This window comes from Antechinus flavipes, chromosome 3 (genome assembly GCF_016432865.1).
Source record: "Antechinus flavipes isolate AdamAnt ecotype Samford, QLD, Australia chromosome 3, AdamAnt_v2, whole genome shotgun sequence".
NCBI lineage: Eukaryota > Metazoa > Chordata > Mammalia > Dasyuromorphia > Dasyuridae > Antechinus > Antechinus flavipes.
Genome location: NC_067400.1, coordinates 588,876,254 through 588,892,706, shown reverse-complemented (window position 1 = coordinate 588,892,706; position 16,453 = coordinate 588,876,254). Strand labels below are relative to the sequence as shown.

General features: G+C 42.5%; 1 protein-coding gene across 1 annotated transcript in view; it reads right to left on the bottom strand.

Annotated features, from left to right (window-relative positions):
• Nucleotides 1-16,453, bottom strand: part of LOC127555807 (protein-arginine deiminase type-2) — a 62,497-nt gene that overhangs the window by 14,797 nt on the left and 31,247 nt on the right. Inside the window, exons 7-10 of the mRNA XM_051988420.1 lie at nt 8,910-9,088; nt 6,793-6,896; nt 5,848-5,959; nt 3,514-3,621 (exon numbers count right to left, since the gene is read on the bottom strand). Coding sequence (XP_051844380.1) covers nt 3,514-3,621; nt 5,848-5,959; nt 6,793-6,896; nt 8,910-9,088 — 503 coding nt within the window. The remainder of the gene's footprint in view (nt 1-3,513; nt 3,622-5,847; nt 5,960-6,792; nt 6,897-8,909; nt 9,089-16,453) is intronic.

Below are 16,453 nucleotides of genomic sequence, written 5' to 3'. Positions count from 1 at the left end.
CATTTTCAGATACTTCTGTGTTAGGCAAGTTTTCATTTTTGTCCTTGAATCCCTAGTGCTTAGCATAGTGTCTAGCAGTCACTTAAGAAATGCTTTTGTTTGGATTAATTGATTACTTAGAGCCTAAGGCAGATTCTTTGAAACTACCTATTGCTTCTAGTTCTGATATTTGGGGTCAGGAAGAAAAAGCCTAAGCTGTCTCTTCTATCTGAGCCCTACAAATTATAATGGGGAGGGAGAAGGTCCTTGATCAAGGGAGTTCCTTAAGCATCTTTATGAGCTTATAGGATGGTGAGCCTTTGTTAGGGATTTTGTATCATAAATATATATATAAATAAGTAAATATATATATATATATATATATATATATATAGGATAATTATATATATAGGATAATGATATATATGGGATAATTATATATATAGGATAATTATATCTTTCTATCTATCTATCTATATCCCTTGATGTCTCCTACTGAATGAATTTTACTTCTGCTGATTGAATTATTGGTTTGGACTTGTATGAAATGGCCAGATTTGAAGAGCTCCCCCTTTGGGTTGGTCTATGAAAGGGAGTTTTCAACCATGTGGAAGCTTTGGGGCGAGGGAGAGAACTGCATGATCTGAGTGGTGAGAAATTCTGAAGTCTAACTTTAATCAATAAACATTTATTAAGCACCTACTATATACCAATTAAGTACTAGAAATATCCCAAAAGTACAAAAGACAGTGTCTATACTCAAGAATCTCATACTATGACAGTTGGAGTAACTTCTGGAGACATCCTAGGAGGACATCTATGGGAGCTGGGAGGGCATCGATGAGTTTTGCAGGAACTCAACCTTGCCCCAGAGAAGGGGAGAATTTCTGGTTGGTACCTGCCATAGCACAGTTGTATCTCTAAAAACCTCAAGTTCCAGAGTCTTAGAATTTGATTTTTTTATTGAAAGAAGAAGAATTTATGGGTAGAGATGGACTCTTGGGTCTAGAAGTGCATCATGCATGTGATCCTCAAAGGTGGAAAAGTAGCCACAGACTAAAGCCACAAAATGGGGGAGCAAAGGATCTAGAGTTTGCTCTCCATTATTACTGTGAGTTATTAGATTGAATGAATCTAATAGAAAAAGGTGGGGAGGGAAGCGGAGATACTGGTACGGTAGCCTTATCAACTTAATATAAGCTTGTTGATTGATTGATTCCCTTTCTGGAAAATGCAAGTTCTCAGTGATAGACGTAAGCTAAGACACCCATGAGCGGCTAGGGGGTGCCCTAGTGCACAGTGTTGAGTCTGGAGTCAGAAAGGTTCATCTTCATGAGTTCGAATCTGAACTCAAACATTTACTGGTTGTGGGACTCAGGATAAGTCACTTATTCCTGTTTCCTAATGAGTTGGGAAATGGAAATGGCAAACCACTCCAGTATCTCTGCAAGAAAAGCCCAAACGGGCTCACAAAGAGTCAGATGTGACTGAAAGTAATGAATGAGACGCTCAAATGTCAACTGAAAATCCCTCTTCTCTTTTCAAAGTAAATGTTCCTAATTCCTTCAACTGATCCTCTTAGGGTATGATTCCAAGGACCTTGACCCTCCTGATTGAATTTTGCTGTATACTCTCCAGTTGAGTAAAATGCTAAAATGTGATGTCCACAACTGAACACAGTAATTCTAGTGCGATCTGACCCTGGCAGAGAACTTTCAGACCATTCATTCCTGTCTTCTGGATGCTCTGTTTCTTTTAATGAAATTTAAGATTGCCTTTTCTTTCTTGGCTACCAAATCATTCTGATGACTCAACCTGAATATGTAATCTGTTAAGACCAGGGCCTAAATCCAAGTTCTGCTATCTACTACTTGTGTGATCTGGGGCAAGAAGTTTAAACTCTATGGGCCTTAATTTCCTTATCTGTAAAATGGGTTTGTTTTGTTAAATGATCTCTAGGGTCCTCTTCAGTTCTCAATTCCATGAGCCTATCAACTTTTCTGGGCCTTAGTTTTGAATGCTGGACCTGGAGTCAAATCACTTGGTTTTGGATCCCCCCTTTCTCCCCTTGCTATGTGATCTTGGGCAAATCACTTCATTAGGAACTTGGTCTGATCATCTGTAAAATGAAGGGGATCAGACTAGAAGCTCTAATTCTCTGATCTCTAAGGTTGCTTCTACTGAAACTCTACCCAGGGGGTGTCGATTATACTTGGGATCTCTCGTATAAGCAATGCCATCATTGGGCCTGGGGCCAAGTTCCAGTTCCCTCTGCTATTGTGGGGCCCGAGTGACAAAAGGCAGGGAAGGGGGTGGGAGGAATTTGTCCTATGACTGTCATGTTGCAATTCTCCATGACTAGTCACTCCTGGAGGTGCAGACAAATAACAAGAGCTTAGCACGTTCTCGCCTTGACAATCGACCCTGGCCAAGTGGGCAAGGTGGGGCCGCAGGCGTCTGGGGCAGCTGGGGAACTTTACAATGACGGGACCAGGCGTGAAGCATAAAGCTGACAACGTCGACCTGGCCCGAGCTCCTGGGAATGATGACAGCTCTGAGCTCTTGGCCTTGGACCACGCTAAGGATACTAGAAACAAATGGAGATAGAAGAGGGGAATTGTGAAGTGTTAGTCCCCAGCCTCCATCACTACTGGGCTCTTGGTGCTGCTATATCACTTTGTAAGGGAGTGGAGAGTCTGGGCTGAGAGTCAGGAAAGCCTGGGTTCAAATCCTACTTCAGATACTTACCAGGGGTATAACTCTAGGCAAGTCATTTTAACCCACCTAGGTTTTACTTGTAAAGGGAAGGGATTAGATTCTATACAATCTAAGATCTATCCCAGCTTAATTTACAGATGAGGAAACTGAGGCCGAGAGAAATGAAATGTCCCCAACAAACATGAGGCAGGATCCAAATTTAGGACCTCTGACATAAGATTAGAGATTTAGATCTAAAAGGGAGGTCAGCCCTGTTCCCATCACTCCCGATGCTCCATTTCCTGCGGGTCCTTCTTTGATCTTGCAGTTTTCTGGCCCAAATTATCAAATCTGTAGAGATCATAGAATGTTAGATCTGGAAGAGATCCCAGAGAACATTAAATCCCCATTTTACAGAGGCCACAATTGAGGCCGAGGGAAGTCAGATAACTTCCTATGATCGTATAGTTAGTGGTTGCTTTGGAACCAGGATCCAGCTCTCCTGATGCCACGTGCAGTGGGCATTTTTCTCTTGGCCAGTTGATCATATAAAGAAAGGAGAATGAGTGATCATGTTAGGTTTTAGAACTGGGAAGGATTTTGGATATCATTAAGCTTTACAGGTGAGGAAACAGAGACCCAGACTTGACGAAGTTCACAAGGCAGCTAAGTAAGGCAGATTTTGCACCAGATCTTCCAGGACTTTTCCAACTAAGCGGCTTCTTACCCAGGTCTTTTGCCCCCCATCTTTGCCATCATGGCCTCCCCCATGGCTCTGTAGTTGAATGGTGAACCTCCTGTCTGAAAACAGAAGAAACAAACCCTAGAGAATCTTACCAGGAGCTCTTTCACTGGGAAGTCTTTCAGGTTCCCATCTCGTGGGGAATCTAGGACCACAGGGAAGCCCTTGTGGGGAGCATCAATGTAGCCAAACTCAACTTCATCCTATTTGGGGAATTGAAATGAGACATCATCAGACAAGCCTGGGGGGAAGGGGGCCGGTCCATTCAGGGGTCCTCAAACTATGCCCGCGGGCCAGATTCAGCAGCTGAGGACATTTATCCCCCTCACCCAGGGCTATGAAGTTTCTTTATTTAAAGGCCCACAAAACAAAGTTTTTGTTTTTACTATAGTCCGGCCCTCCAACAGTCTGAGAGGCAGTGAACTGGCCCCCTATTTAAAAAGTTTGAGGACCCCTGAAAAATTCTGCCCCTCTGGGTTTGCAGTACTGTAGAGCAGCCTCCACTAGGGGGCAGCCAGACTTCAGCCTGGGCTAACCTGCGCTTGAGGCTGGAGCTAAGGACCACTTTGCCACCTCCCCCTTTCTTCCCCCCCTTCCCTCCCCTGCCCCAATTTGAATCCCAGCAATCTTTGTTCAGAAACATACCTCCTCCTGCTCTAAACTACCATTTGACTCCCCTCCTCATCCTCTATCATTTTTCATTAACTCTAATTGTCTCTGCTCAAGGCATTTCTCCCAAGCTGAGGAAGGCCCCACTAAGATGCTATGTCCTACAGGAAGTCCCCTGATCTCCCCTTTTTCTCCCCAACCCTCCTTCCTCCTGAAGGTGATTTCCTTGACCAAATTTTCATTCATATTTTTTTTGTTCCTTTGTCTCTTTCTCTTTCCCCCTAGTATCATATTTATTTAATAACAACAAGAGTAGCAAACATATCTATGGCACCGTAGGGTTTCCAAGCATTTTACATGTATCTTATTCAAGTCACATGAAAATCCTGGAAAATAGATGCTATCTAGTAATTCCATTTTTATAGATGAAGAACTGAAGCTGAGAGGGATTATGAGACTTGCCTAAGCTCACACAACTAGCAAATATCCGAGGCAAGATTTGAACCAAGGTCTTCCTAATGCCAATTCGAGTACTTTGTCCATTACTCCATTTGGTGTTTACTATTTATGTGCCCTTTCCCCCTCACTTCTTTACAATCCCATTAAATTATAAACTCCTCGAGAAAAAGATCTATGCTATGTCTATCCATCTGTCCATTGAGCTTGAATATCATAGGAGTATAAGAAAGGTTGGTACAGCTGAATGATTGTGACCAAGCTTGGTTTTGATGGACTAAGAAAACGTATTTCTCCATTCTTTGCAGAGAAATGAGAGTTTGAAGTGGTGTCGTGGGCAACAAGACAAATTCTGTCAGATTCAGTTGATATGATGCAGTGTTTATTCCCCCCCGCCCTTTTAAAAAGTTTTTTTTTTCTTATTAGGATCAATCCCTGGGTAGAGGAATATATTAGGAAATGGAATGTCAAAACAAAATTTAAAGATGGACACTCATGAATATAATTTATTCTGTTATTATCTAGGCTTTTTTCCCTCGAGGCAATTGGGGTTAAGTGACTTGTCCAGGATCACATAGCTAGGAAGTGTTAAGTGTCTGAGACCAGATTTGAACTCAGGTCCTCTTGACTTCAGGGCTGTTCCTAAGCTTTTCTTGAAATGGAAATTTATTGCATGTCATAGAGCAAATGTTGATCTTCATATCAATGAAATCAGGTCTGATTTTTTTTTGGGGGGAAATGAAATATGAGAAGGCGTAAGAGGAAAAATCTTGAATGGGCTGTGATCTGTTTCCATTTGGAGGATGACCTGAATTAATGAGGTCCAGGACCAAAGAAGTATTGGAGAATGATTAAACTGAGTTATGGGAGTGGGGTAATTATCATAAATCAAACTCATGGTCAAGATCAGAATTGGAAAGGACCTCAATGGATATATACTTCAACCCATATCTAACCAAGTATCTTAGTGGATGGAGAGTCAGAAAGACATGAATTTGAATCTGTCTTGGACACTGGGCAAGTCACTTAATGGCTCTGTACCTCAGTTTACCTAATTGTAAAATCATGAAAAGAATAGCATCCTTCTTGCCTTCTGAATGAGTGGGTGAGGGGCTAAAGGGAGAGAATTAGGAACTAAAAAAAATGAATATAAAAATCCCATCAAACACCTTTCTGTTCCCATGATTCCCCCACCCCAAGATTAGTATCTACTTTACTAGCATTGTTGTGAGGATCAAATAAGGTAACACATGTAAAGTGCTTTGCCACTTTGTCACATACAGAGCCCTTCTCTATATAAATTCTAGTTAGTTACTGAGAATGTCCCCTATGTTTCTGACTCTGTCCCTTTGTGACTTTCTCACCTGAATCCAACGATCCCCACGGTTCATATACTGAAAACAGATCTTAAGCTTGCAATTGGTTTTCTCTATCAGGTTCTTTATCTCCTTGAGGAACAGGTAATTGTCCTTCATGCTGAGCGGTGCCAGAGGAAGCAGGGAGAGGAGAAAAGAGAAGAGCAATGAGGGACCAAGGCTCCCTGTGGGAGACAGCTACATCAGTGTGGGTGCTCACAGTCCCTCTAGTGGGTCTTTAGGAGAAGGGACCAAGAATATAACTCAAGCTATCTCCTAATTCCAGACATGTTTTCATGTAAATTCAGTGATGAACTAGAAGAATGGGAAAAATACCCCTGAAAGGGTGACCTTAACACTCCCAAGTCCAATCAAAATTTGAAGACTAAGATCTGTTTGCTGGGACTGTTCTAGAGTGAGGGTGATAGACCCAAACAAGAAGTGTTTTTTTCAGCCCAAGATATCTATTATCAATCAGGTATTGGGCCAAAAACTGAGAATACAATTAAATGGAAATCATTCCTGTTTTCTCTGAATATAAATTCTATGTTATTTTTCATTTGTCTTCTAGCCTTCTTTTATGGCTTGACCAATATGGGCTTGAGTGCTCATTCCTTGGGAGGCTGTAAACTAATGCTATATGAGGCAATCCTGTCAACCTCTCCACCTCCAAGGAACATATCTGTTCAATTAGAGTGGAATCTCTATTATTCTTATGGTGGGTGAAGAAGAGGGGCAACTTAAAGTCTCCACCACAGCTGTACTTTGATGTTCCATTAAGATGGAAACCTTGCTTATTTCCCAAGGGTTGAGGGATAACAAAAGTTTCACCTGGACCTCTCAAAGCATTTTTGAATCTCATTTATGGGGAGGGTCCCAGCTGATCCAAAGAACACGCCTGGTAATTCCAGTGGTTAGCCACGCCCTGGCTAGGTACAACAAACTTTACGTTACCTGCACACTAAAACTGATAAAGGAGACAAAGTATTTGGGGTCATGATCCATGGGGCCACACGGAAAGTCACTGTGTCTGTGAAGATTGGAGTTTGGGGAAGTCCCTAGGAGAGAGAATGGTGAGAAAAAGTGGAAATGAGGATGCTTTCTGGCTAATCATCTAAAACCAAAGATTTATGGGAGAACCATTAATTCTTAACCAATCTAAGTACTCATCCCACTTCAATGGTGACATCTCTAGTGGCTCAAACTGATGTTTTTTCCTCTCTATAGGATGATACTCCCAAGCAAATCAATAACTAAGGTAGGATTTGGGGAACTTTGCCTTAGAGTGCTATGTTTGGAGGGCAATGACAGTTCTTATCCTTGGGCAGCTTAGAAACAAAAAAATCTTAGCTTTCTATCAAGGATAAAGCTCTTCTCCCTCCCCTTCCCTTTTTTGATGCCATGAAAATGGTGGTTGGTTCTCCTTCAATAGGGCAGTTTCCAATCTCCTCACAACAACTAAGAGCATTCTGATTGCTCCAGCACAAAAATTTCTGGTTAAGGTTCTTCTCCTGAGCCTTTAAGCTTGTTGAGAGTCTTACTTTTGGTTGTCCAGCAGTAAGAGTGGGCTGTTCTGAGTTATTTGTACTCTTTTCTCGCCCCTCTGTTCAATCCTTCTTAACTGGCCAGGGTTTAGGAAAGGAGACCCAAAGCAAGGGGGTCATAATCAGAGTTAGTGGTCAATGTTCACAGTTAAAGGTGAAATCTGGGGTCAGGGAATGGTTTTCCTCTGTACAGAGTTCACTAACCCATAGTAAGCTTATGACCATGGGTATAATATTTGTCAGTATGATTAAGGTGAGGGATCAGACTTGAGTTTGAGTCTCAACACAATTTATAGAGTTCTACTCTGTGTAACCTGGAGTAAATTCACTTCAACTCCCTGAGATTTAGTTTTCTCAACTGTAAAATGGGGGATAACAAACCTTATACTCCCTCCCTCACAGGGTTATTGGAAACCAGCAAGGATTTTTAAGCTATAAAGTGTTCTCTTCTTCTTTGCAGAGGTGGGGGGTCATGGGTATGGAATATTGCATACATTGCATCTATTGATTAATGTGTTGGTTAATTTTGAATTCTTTCCTCCTCTTCCTCTTTCTTTCTTTTTACTTCTTAGTTACAATGGATGACTATCTGGTTTGGAGAAGGGAGAGGGACATGTTGGCAACAAGAACATAAGAAAATTTTGAAATTTGATAAAAAAAAGATATTAAAAAAATTTCAAAATTTATAAAATCCTATGGAAATAAGCAATTTCATATAGGCACACAGTAGACATTCGATACATACATTATCTGATTAGAGTTTGCTGCTCACTAAACAATTAAATATATTATTTGAGAGCTAGATACATTCTGATTTAAGGGTGGGAGGGCAGGAATTAGGCTGGTCCCTTAGAAATCAATCTACTGTTAGAGCTCAGGAAAAGCTGGCCCATCTGAAATCTCCTAGCATTTTAAGCAAGCATGGGATAGTGAGAAAAGGGGCTGGATTTGAAGTCAGGATACTTGACTGCTGTTTCTTTGTTGTGTGCATCATCTCGAAACTCTACATAAGGGTTTTGTAAATGGGAAGAACAGAGAGGCAACTTCTGGTCAACCAATTTTCTCAATGATGCAGAGAAAAAAGAGGTCCTAAATTCAAATCCTGTTTCTACCATTTACTCTCCAAAGTAACTTTGAACAAATCAATTCACATCTGTTTTCTCATCTGTAAAATGGATTGGATTAAATAGACTCTAAGTTTTAAAGGTCTGAAATGAGTTATTAGCATGATTAGCAGTTGAATTGAGGGATGAAACTGAAGGCAGAAATTGATAGCAGACTTGAGGCTTGGAGGATACTTGCTGGGGAGTTCAAACCTAAGAGTCTGCCCCTGTTGGCCCTTTCCTGGGAAGGATGGGAACAACAGTGTCCTGACTCCCACCATCTTGGAGAATGGCCCACTTGGCTTTGGGGATACTTTCTAATCTTGACCTCCTCTCTTCTTTCCTTCCCCCTCCTTCTTTCTTCTTCTATATCCTGGGAAGCTCTTCCACCTTCCCTTCCTTTTCATGGCCCATGCCCTCTCACCTCAATCAGAAGTTCCAGCAGGGTGACATGGATGGAGACCAGGCCGGAGAAACTCTCATCAGGGAATCGAAGACCTTCCACAAAGAATTCTAGCTCGGCTTTGCCACCTGTGTACTTTACTACGTGGAAGAGCTTCTGCCGGCCGAGAATGTGCATGTAACGCTGACCGAAGAATGGGTCTGGAAGGTATATGGACTGTTAGCAAGAGAAAGAGCGGAAGGAGGACCCCTTGGAGGAACCCAACTAAGGTAGAAAGAAAATTCTTAAATGCAAACTAGGATAACTGAGTAGGGAAGGAATGAGAAGAGGAAAGAAAATAGAAACTTGTCCTGTAGTCAGGATGTGAAAAGTTATCTTTGCCAACATAAGATACCTCCTGGAACAATTCAGGGGCTTGAATTCAAGGTCACTTGTCTCTAACCAGCATCGGGACTTTGGGCAAATCATGGCATCTCTGTGAACCCTAGTTTCCTATTAGTGAATGAAGGGGATCAGGCTAGAAGATCACAGGTTTGGAGCTGAGAAGGATTTTAGAGATCATTTATTTCAATTTTTTATTTTGTAGAGAAAGCAATGGAGGCCCAGAGAAGTTATTTAATCGGTCCAAGATTGTCCACTCAGTAGATAAGAAAATTAAGCTTTAAACTCTGATCCTCTGATTTTAAATCCTGAGCTCTTTCCATGAGACCCTACTGCTTTGAAGACCTCTCAATTCTGATATTGACTATTTTTTCTCCTTAATACTATTTTGTTTTTCCTGTTATATGTAAAGATAAATTTTTGGTAAGATGTGAGTTCCAAATTTTTCTCCCTCCCCTTTTCCCTAAGACAGCCAGCAATCTGATATAGGTTATACATGTACAATCATGATAATTCTGCACTAATCATGTTGCAAAAGAAGAATCAAAACAAAAGGAGAAAAACAGGAGAAAGAAAAAACAAACAAAAAAACCACGGGAAAATAAACTGCTTCCATCCACATTCAGATTCCATAGCTCTTTCTCTGGATGTTGACAGTATTTTCCATCAAGGATCTTTTGGAATTGTCTTGGATCACCCTATTGCTGAGAAGAGCTAAGTCTAGCATAGTTGATCATCACAACTTTTACCGTGTACAGTGATCTCCAGTTTTGCTCATTTCACTCAGCATCAGTTCATTTAAATCTGACATTTACTATTATAAAGTCTTTCTAATCAGTCAATTGGCAAGCATACAGTAAGTTCCTATTATGTCCCTCTATACATTGCTCCATATAATTCTTTTAGTTGCAAAGGAAGTACTAGTAGGCATTGGTAGAGGGAATGTCCTTATTGGGAGTTTTAAATTTCTCTCTCTCTCTCTCTCTCTCTCTGTCTGTCTCTCTTTCTGTCTCTGTCTCTGTCTTTCTGTTTCTCTCTGTGTCTCTCTGTCTCTGTCTATCTCTCTCTGAGTCTCTATTTTTCTGTTTCTCTCTCTGTCTCTGTTTGTCTCTGTCTCTCTGTCTCTCTCTTTCACTATACGTCTCCAGACTGTGTGTCTCCTTTTCTATGCATCTATCTACCTCTCTCTTTCTCTACACACACACACACACACACACACACACACACACACACACACACACGTGTATATATGTATTCATTCATCCATTCATTCATTTATATCTTTATGAATATGATCCACTAGTTCAGTAAAAAGATGTGCCAAGGATTGTGCTGGGCACCAGGGACACAGATACCAAAGTGAGACGATACCTGCCTTCTAGGAGTTCACACATTACTGAGGGGAATATCCTGTTCACAGATAAGGAAATATATGACACAAACACACTTGGAGCTACCAACAATTAGGGTCGTTAGTTGATTAGTAATGAATAGAGCCCTGAGTTCAAATTCTGCTCAGATACTTACAAGCTGGGTGACCTTGAACAAATTAGTTAACCTCTCTGCACCTTATTTTCCTCATTTGAAAAAATAAAATGAAACATTAAGTGACTACTATTTGCCAGGTATTGTGTCAAGCACTTAACAAGTATCTCAAATGAGCTATTTTCCAGTTGAGGGAATTGAGGAAGACAGACTTGCTCAATGTCACACAACTAGTGTCTGGGGTCAGATTGGAGCAGATCTTCCTGATTCCGGGTCTGTTCACTGAGCCACCAGCTGAGGGTCCTGTCTGGCTGAAGGCCGAAGAGCTTGCAGGCCCAGGAAAGGCGTTGCTTGTGAGAGTTCCCGGAGCCAGGGATTCCCAGAGGAGGAGAGGGCAGAGCTTTTGGACTTGCTGACTCTGCTCTAACCTTTGGTGCCCCGTGGCCTCTTCCTGCCCACGCCTGGTAATGCTCTAAGGCTTCTCTCAGTTGTGACAATCTGGGTTCCAACTTTCTCTGTTCCCTCATCCCTTCCACCTTGGCCACCGACTGAATTATTTCGCCCGAAGGTGCTAAGGCTGGGCTAATCCGGGCAATTACCAATCTTACCATGGGCACAATGGCACTGCCAGGCTTTATACCCATGTTCTCAGCGACATTTCCAGTGATCCTCTGGGGAAATCTCCAACTCCAAAGGTCAGAGGGCTGAGGAGGGGGGAGAGAAAGCCGAGTCATGCCCACCGGGGACATCAGATCCTCCGCTGAATGACTCTGCTTTCCCTGGGTGAGGCAGAGATTGCCAGGGCATTGACCTGGGCAGGAAAGGTAGGGCCCCAGCCACTGAGTTCCCATTAGTCTGCGGGCCTTGCACCCTCCCTTAGTGGTGGGGACAGAGCCCAAGCTCTGAATCTTAATAAGGTTTTTCTTTCAAGCTCTTGGCCATCGTCCAGGCAGACATTCACTGTGGGGACAATCTCAGTTTGTCCCAAGGAGACCAGACCGGACCCTGTCTCTCCACCAGAACCTTCCTACTTTTCCCCCACTGGCTCTCCCAGCAGAGATCAACAACGCCCTTCTGAGCAGCCGTCCTGTGTCATGGGACCTCTGGCCTGGAGCCAGAGTCGGAGGTCAACCGAGTCTCCAGCCTTGTTCTCCCTCAGTGGGCTCTCATCCCGGGATCGCCGCAAGGGAGATTCCTGAGGTCGAGCCTTCCACTTTACAACTGGAAATGACTCTTTCAAGATCACACAGGTAAAAGGGAGCAAAGCTTGGATTTGTGCCTGGGGCTTCTGACTCCAAGTCCCTGCTCTTCCTGTTGGACATTACACCTCCCCTTTCTGGGAGCAGAGTCAGCTCTGCAAACATCTGAGAAAATGAAGAAGAACTCTGGCTTTTGCATCTGCATGTGGCCAGGATGTATCCGATCCCGGCGACAGCCTCGCTCAGACTACTTTGGTTCAGGACGTGCTGTCGATGTTCATCTTCCCTTTTCTAAGCAAGAATGATAAACACATTCTAAATACTTAAAGTACAATGTTGATAGTGACTCCCTACCAAATCTTCCTTAGGGACTGATGAATGGTGTCTGGATTGAGTGCTTGGAGTCAGGAAGCCCTGAGTTCAAATCCAGCAGTGTGGCTCTGAGCAACCCACTTAAATCACAATCCCCCTCAGTTTCCTCATCTGTAAAATAGGGATAATAATAACCCTCACCCCCCAGTGTCACAGTGAGGATCAAATGAGATAATAATCCTAAAGACAAATATTAGCTCCTCTATTGGGCATAGGGAAACTGAGTTCAAATCCAGCCACCAGCTCTGGGCCCCTGAGCAAGTCACTTTACCCTGTTTGCCTCAGTTTGCACCTTCAGCACAGGATGCTGAACTTGGCTTCCTCTCCTAGCTTTGTGATAGCTGGTAAGTAGCTTAGTTACTTAGAAGCCTGATTTTAATTCAGCCAGACCAGGTCCTGTGTCGACTGCACCTTGGTATATAATAAGCACTTAATAAATGCTGATTGACTAAATGCCAGAGCCTGTGCTAAGTGCTGCAGTAACAAAGAGAGACAGAAACTTGTTCTAATGGAGGAGACCAGATACCAATAACCAGGCACCTGAGCTGAGCAGAGGGAGTTGTGCTGGTAATGCCAGAGATTACAACTTTGGAGCCATGGAGCCCAACTTCTCATTTCATAGATGAAGAAGCAGAGGAAGAGAGGTAAAAGGCTTTGCCCTGGGCCACAAAGTTCCTAAGGGTCAGAGGGAAGACGTGAAGCTAGATCTCTATTCTAAATCTGATGATCCCTCCACTAAATCTCCCTGCTTTGCTTAGGAAAGGTTAGAAACGACAGGGAACCGCCCCCTGTACCCCCAGAAGCCAGGCAATCAGGCCGGTATTACCCTCCCCCCAAGAGTTAGGAGAGCAGATTCCCTTCTGTCTTCCCAACAGTCTATGCAGCAGGGGGCATTTGAGCCCATGGTCTAACGGGATATCCTTGTTGTACCCAAGAATTGCTCTATCCTCATGGCAACCTGGCCCAGAAGAGGATAAACATCAACATTCCCGGCCCCGGGTGGACGGGAGTGTCAGCCTGGCACCCAGAGGAATCCTGACTCCCTCTGGGGTCATCACCCCGGGAGCTGGCCGGAGTTGGGTGGATCAGGAGAGCAGCAGATGCCTGGCATTGCCCTCCGCTCACCCACGCCCCTCCAGTAGTCTGGGCTCTCCAGGTAGGTCTTTAACCCTGGCTACAGAGTCACCAGATGCCTGAGCTGGACATGCCCTCAGAAAATCTGCATTCTGACCGGCCTCATTTTAGGGAGGTGGAAAGTGAGACTGAAAGATGGTTCTTGGAAAGGTCTCAGAATCTTCTTGGCATTAGCTCTCAGGGAAATATGAGCTTTCCAGACGAGAAGGAGAAAGAAAACAAGCATTTATTAAACTCCTATTATGTTAAGCTTTTTCTAAGACAATCCTATTGACTACGATTATTATTCTCAGTTTACAGGTGAGGAAATGGAGGCAGACCGAAGTAACATGACTTGCTCACAATCACAGTTAGTGTCTGAAGCTGGTTTTGAACTTGGGTCTTTCTGACATCAGATCCTGTAATCTTACTACCTACTTTCCTCTAGGCCTTTATAACGTGATCTCCCAGTTCAGGAGTCCTCATCCAACTCATGCCTTTGACAAGTACCAGTCTGACCCCAAGGGGCGGCAGAAACACTCACTCTATGCTCGCCCTTTCGTTTCATTAACATCACTGAGTGCATGGATGTTTCTGAAATGTTCATCTCGTTCAAAGAAAATGAAATAACTTGGAAATATCCTAGGCAGATTTCTGGCTCTCTGTTCCAAGGATCCTTTCCTATAGGGCCTAAAATATCTTATTAGCTTTAATTTACAGTGTCCTGTGCCCCTCAAAGGTGCTAGTAAAATTTTAGAGAGGGAAGGCGTTAGCCTGTTGGGAGTGATTAACAGGAGGCGGCTAGCCGGTTCAGTGGATATCAGAAAGACCCGAGCTCCAATGTGGCCCAACACCTAACAGCTGGGCAAGTTACTTCACTCTGTTGCCTCAGTTTCCTCATCTGTAAATGAGGGGGAGAAGGAAATGACAAGCCATTCCAGTCTCTTTGCCAAGAGGATCCCATAGGTAGTGTTGGTCACAAAGAGCCAGACACAACTTAACAATGACACGGTTGACGTTGGCCAATTGGCCATAGTCTCACAAGGCAGAAAAGGAGAGCCTCAAGGAGAAAAGGTTGGGAGAAGGCCCTAGGAGATGGAATTGGAGTGAGCAGGGAGAATGCATGTAATGAAATCCTATGTTCAGACCACATCTATATTTGTAGGAGTCAGAGGTTCTTAACCTTTTTTGTGTGTGCCTTCTGAGAGCCTGCGAAGCCCTCCTTAAAAGAAAGTTTTAAATATATAACAAAATTACAAAGTAAATCACTTTTACTGAAATAGATTTATCAATACGTTTTTAAAAGTTCATAAAGCCCAGAGTAAGAACCCCCATATAATGTTTGAAAGTTTACATATATTACCTCATTAAATTCCCACAAAAAATCTTGCAAGGTGGGCACTCTCATTACCCCTATTTTACAAATGAAAAAATCGAGGCTCAGTGAAGATAAGGATTGGTTCAGATTCATGTCAGGAAATTGAACTCTGGTCTTTTTGATTCTAAGTACCATGTTTCACCATTAAACCCAGGAACTGCTTACACTGGTAGGTGGCTCTAACATAGTGATGCCATTTTGGTCCTCTTCCAGAATGAAGGACCACCAACCAATGAATGAATGGTATCTCAATGCTATTTGAAGTCTTCAGTCTCAGAAAACTGAAAGACTAATTAGAAAGTGTCTGGGTCTTTTGTTTGTGGGGATTAATGGAAGTGACAGAGTTTAATTATAATTGAATCTCTAGGCTTTAGCTTTGAGCACAGCAAATATTTAGGAGAAAAAAAGGGGAAAGTTCTCTTTGTTAACCAAAGGAAGCCTTGAACTGACTTTATCTTGAATCATTTAGAGGGATGTCTCAGCCCTAAACTCTGAGAAGGAGATTTGTTATTGTTTGTCCTGTGTTCTAGAAGAGGACCAACGATATTAGGAAAGTGATTTGCAAGTGAATTGGATATAAGTAAAGAAGGACTGTGCAAAGTCACCAGTCTCACTCTCTCTTCCGGGGCCAGATATCTAGCTCCAATGACCAGGATCAGGATGACTGGAGATGACCTTGAATGCAGTGGGAGACCTTGACCTTTTGAAGCTAAGATCTTCAGCAGGTCTCAGTTTGATTGAGGCAACACCCATTCAATGACTTAGGCTAGGTAAGAAATGAAGTAAAGAATGGCTTTTTTCTAGTCAAAAAACAAACCAAAAAAACCCTAATATAAACATGGGATTTTTTTTTCAAGCTATGGAGTTAATTTTAATCCAGGGGATTCTCTTCATTAATAGATAGATGTTCTTAAAGATTCTACGTGCCAACAAATTAATGTTTCTATACTACAATTGAGTGAATGAAATCCTGACCTCCCACTATTAATTCAGCATAGGGTTTTTTGTTTTGTTTTGTTTTTGGTAAATCAAGCAACCTTAAATTTTAGTTTTGGAGACTCTGTTCTAAACCTTGTGAGTTTGGCTTCAGTCAGACAGGAGCTCACCAAGAAGGAGAAAACAGAATGCTTTCCAAGCAGATAATTTACAAATCCAATTTCAGACACTTTAGCTGTGTCATCTATTTTGCCTCAGTTTCCTTTTTTGTTAAAAATAAGTTAGAACAGTTAGGTGGCACAGTGCTTAGAGCACCAACCCTGAAGTTAGGAGGATCTGAGTTCACATTTGATCTCAGACACTTAACACTTCCAGGCAAATCACTTAATCCTAATTGCCTCAGCAAACAAACAAACAAACAAACTAACAAATAAATAAAAATAACAGAGTTAGACTTGAAGACCCCTAAGATTCTTTCCAGCTCTAATTCTTGGATCCTATGAAGTTTGTCTCTCACAGACTTTTTGGTCAAAATACAGAACGTTGAGTGTTCCCCCCACCCCAGCACATACTACAGTTATTCCTTCCACATCATGACTTTCCCCATTGCAGTTTCAATATATCACGGGTTGGTATAAGAAATTAAATGATAATTTGGGGGAGTTTTGCATAAGTTGCCAAGGCCAGCAGAGGACACAGAA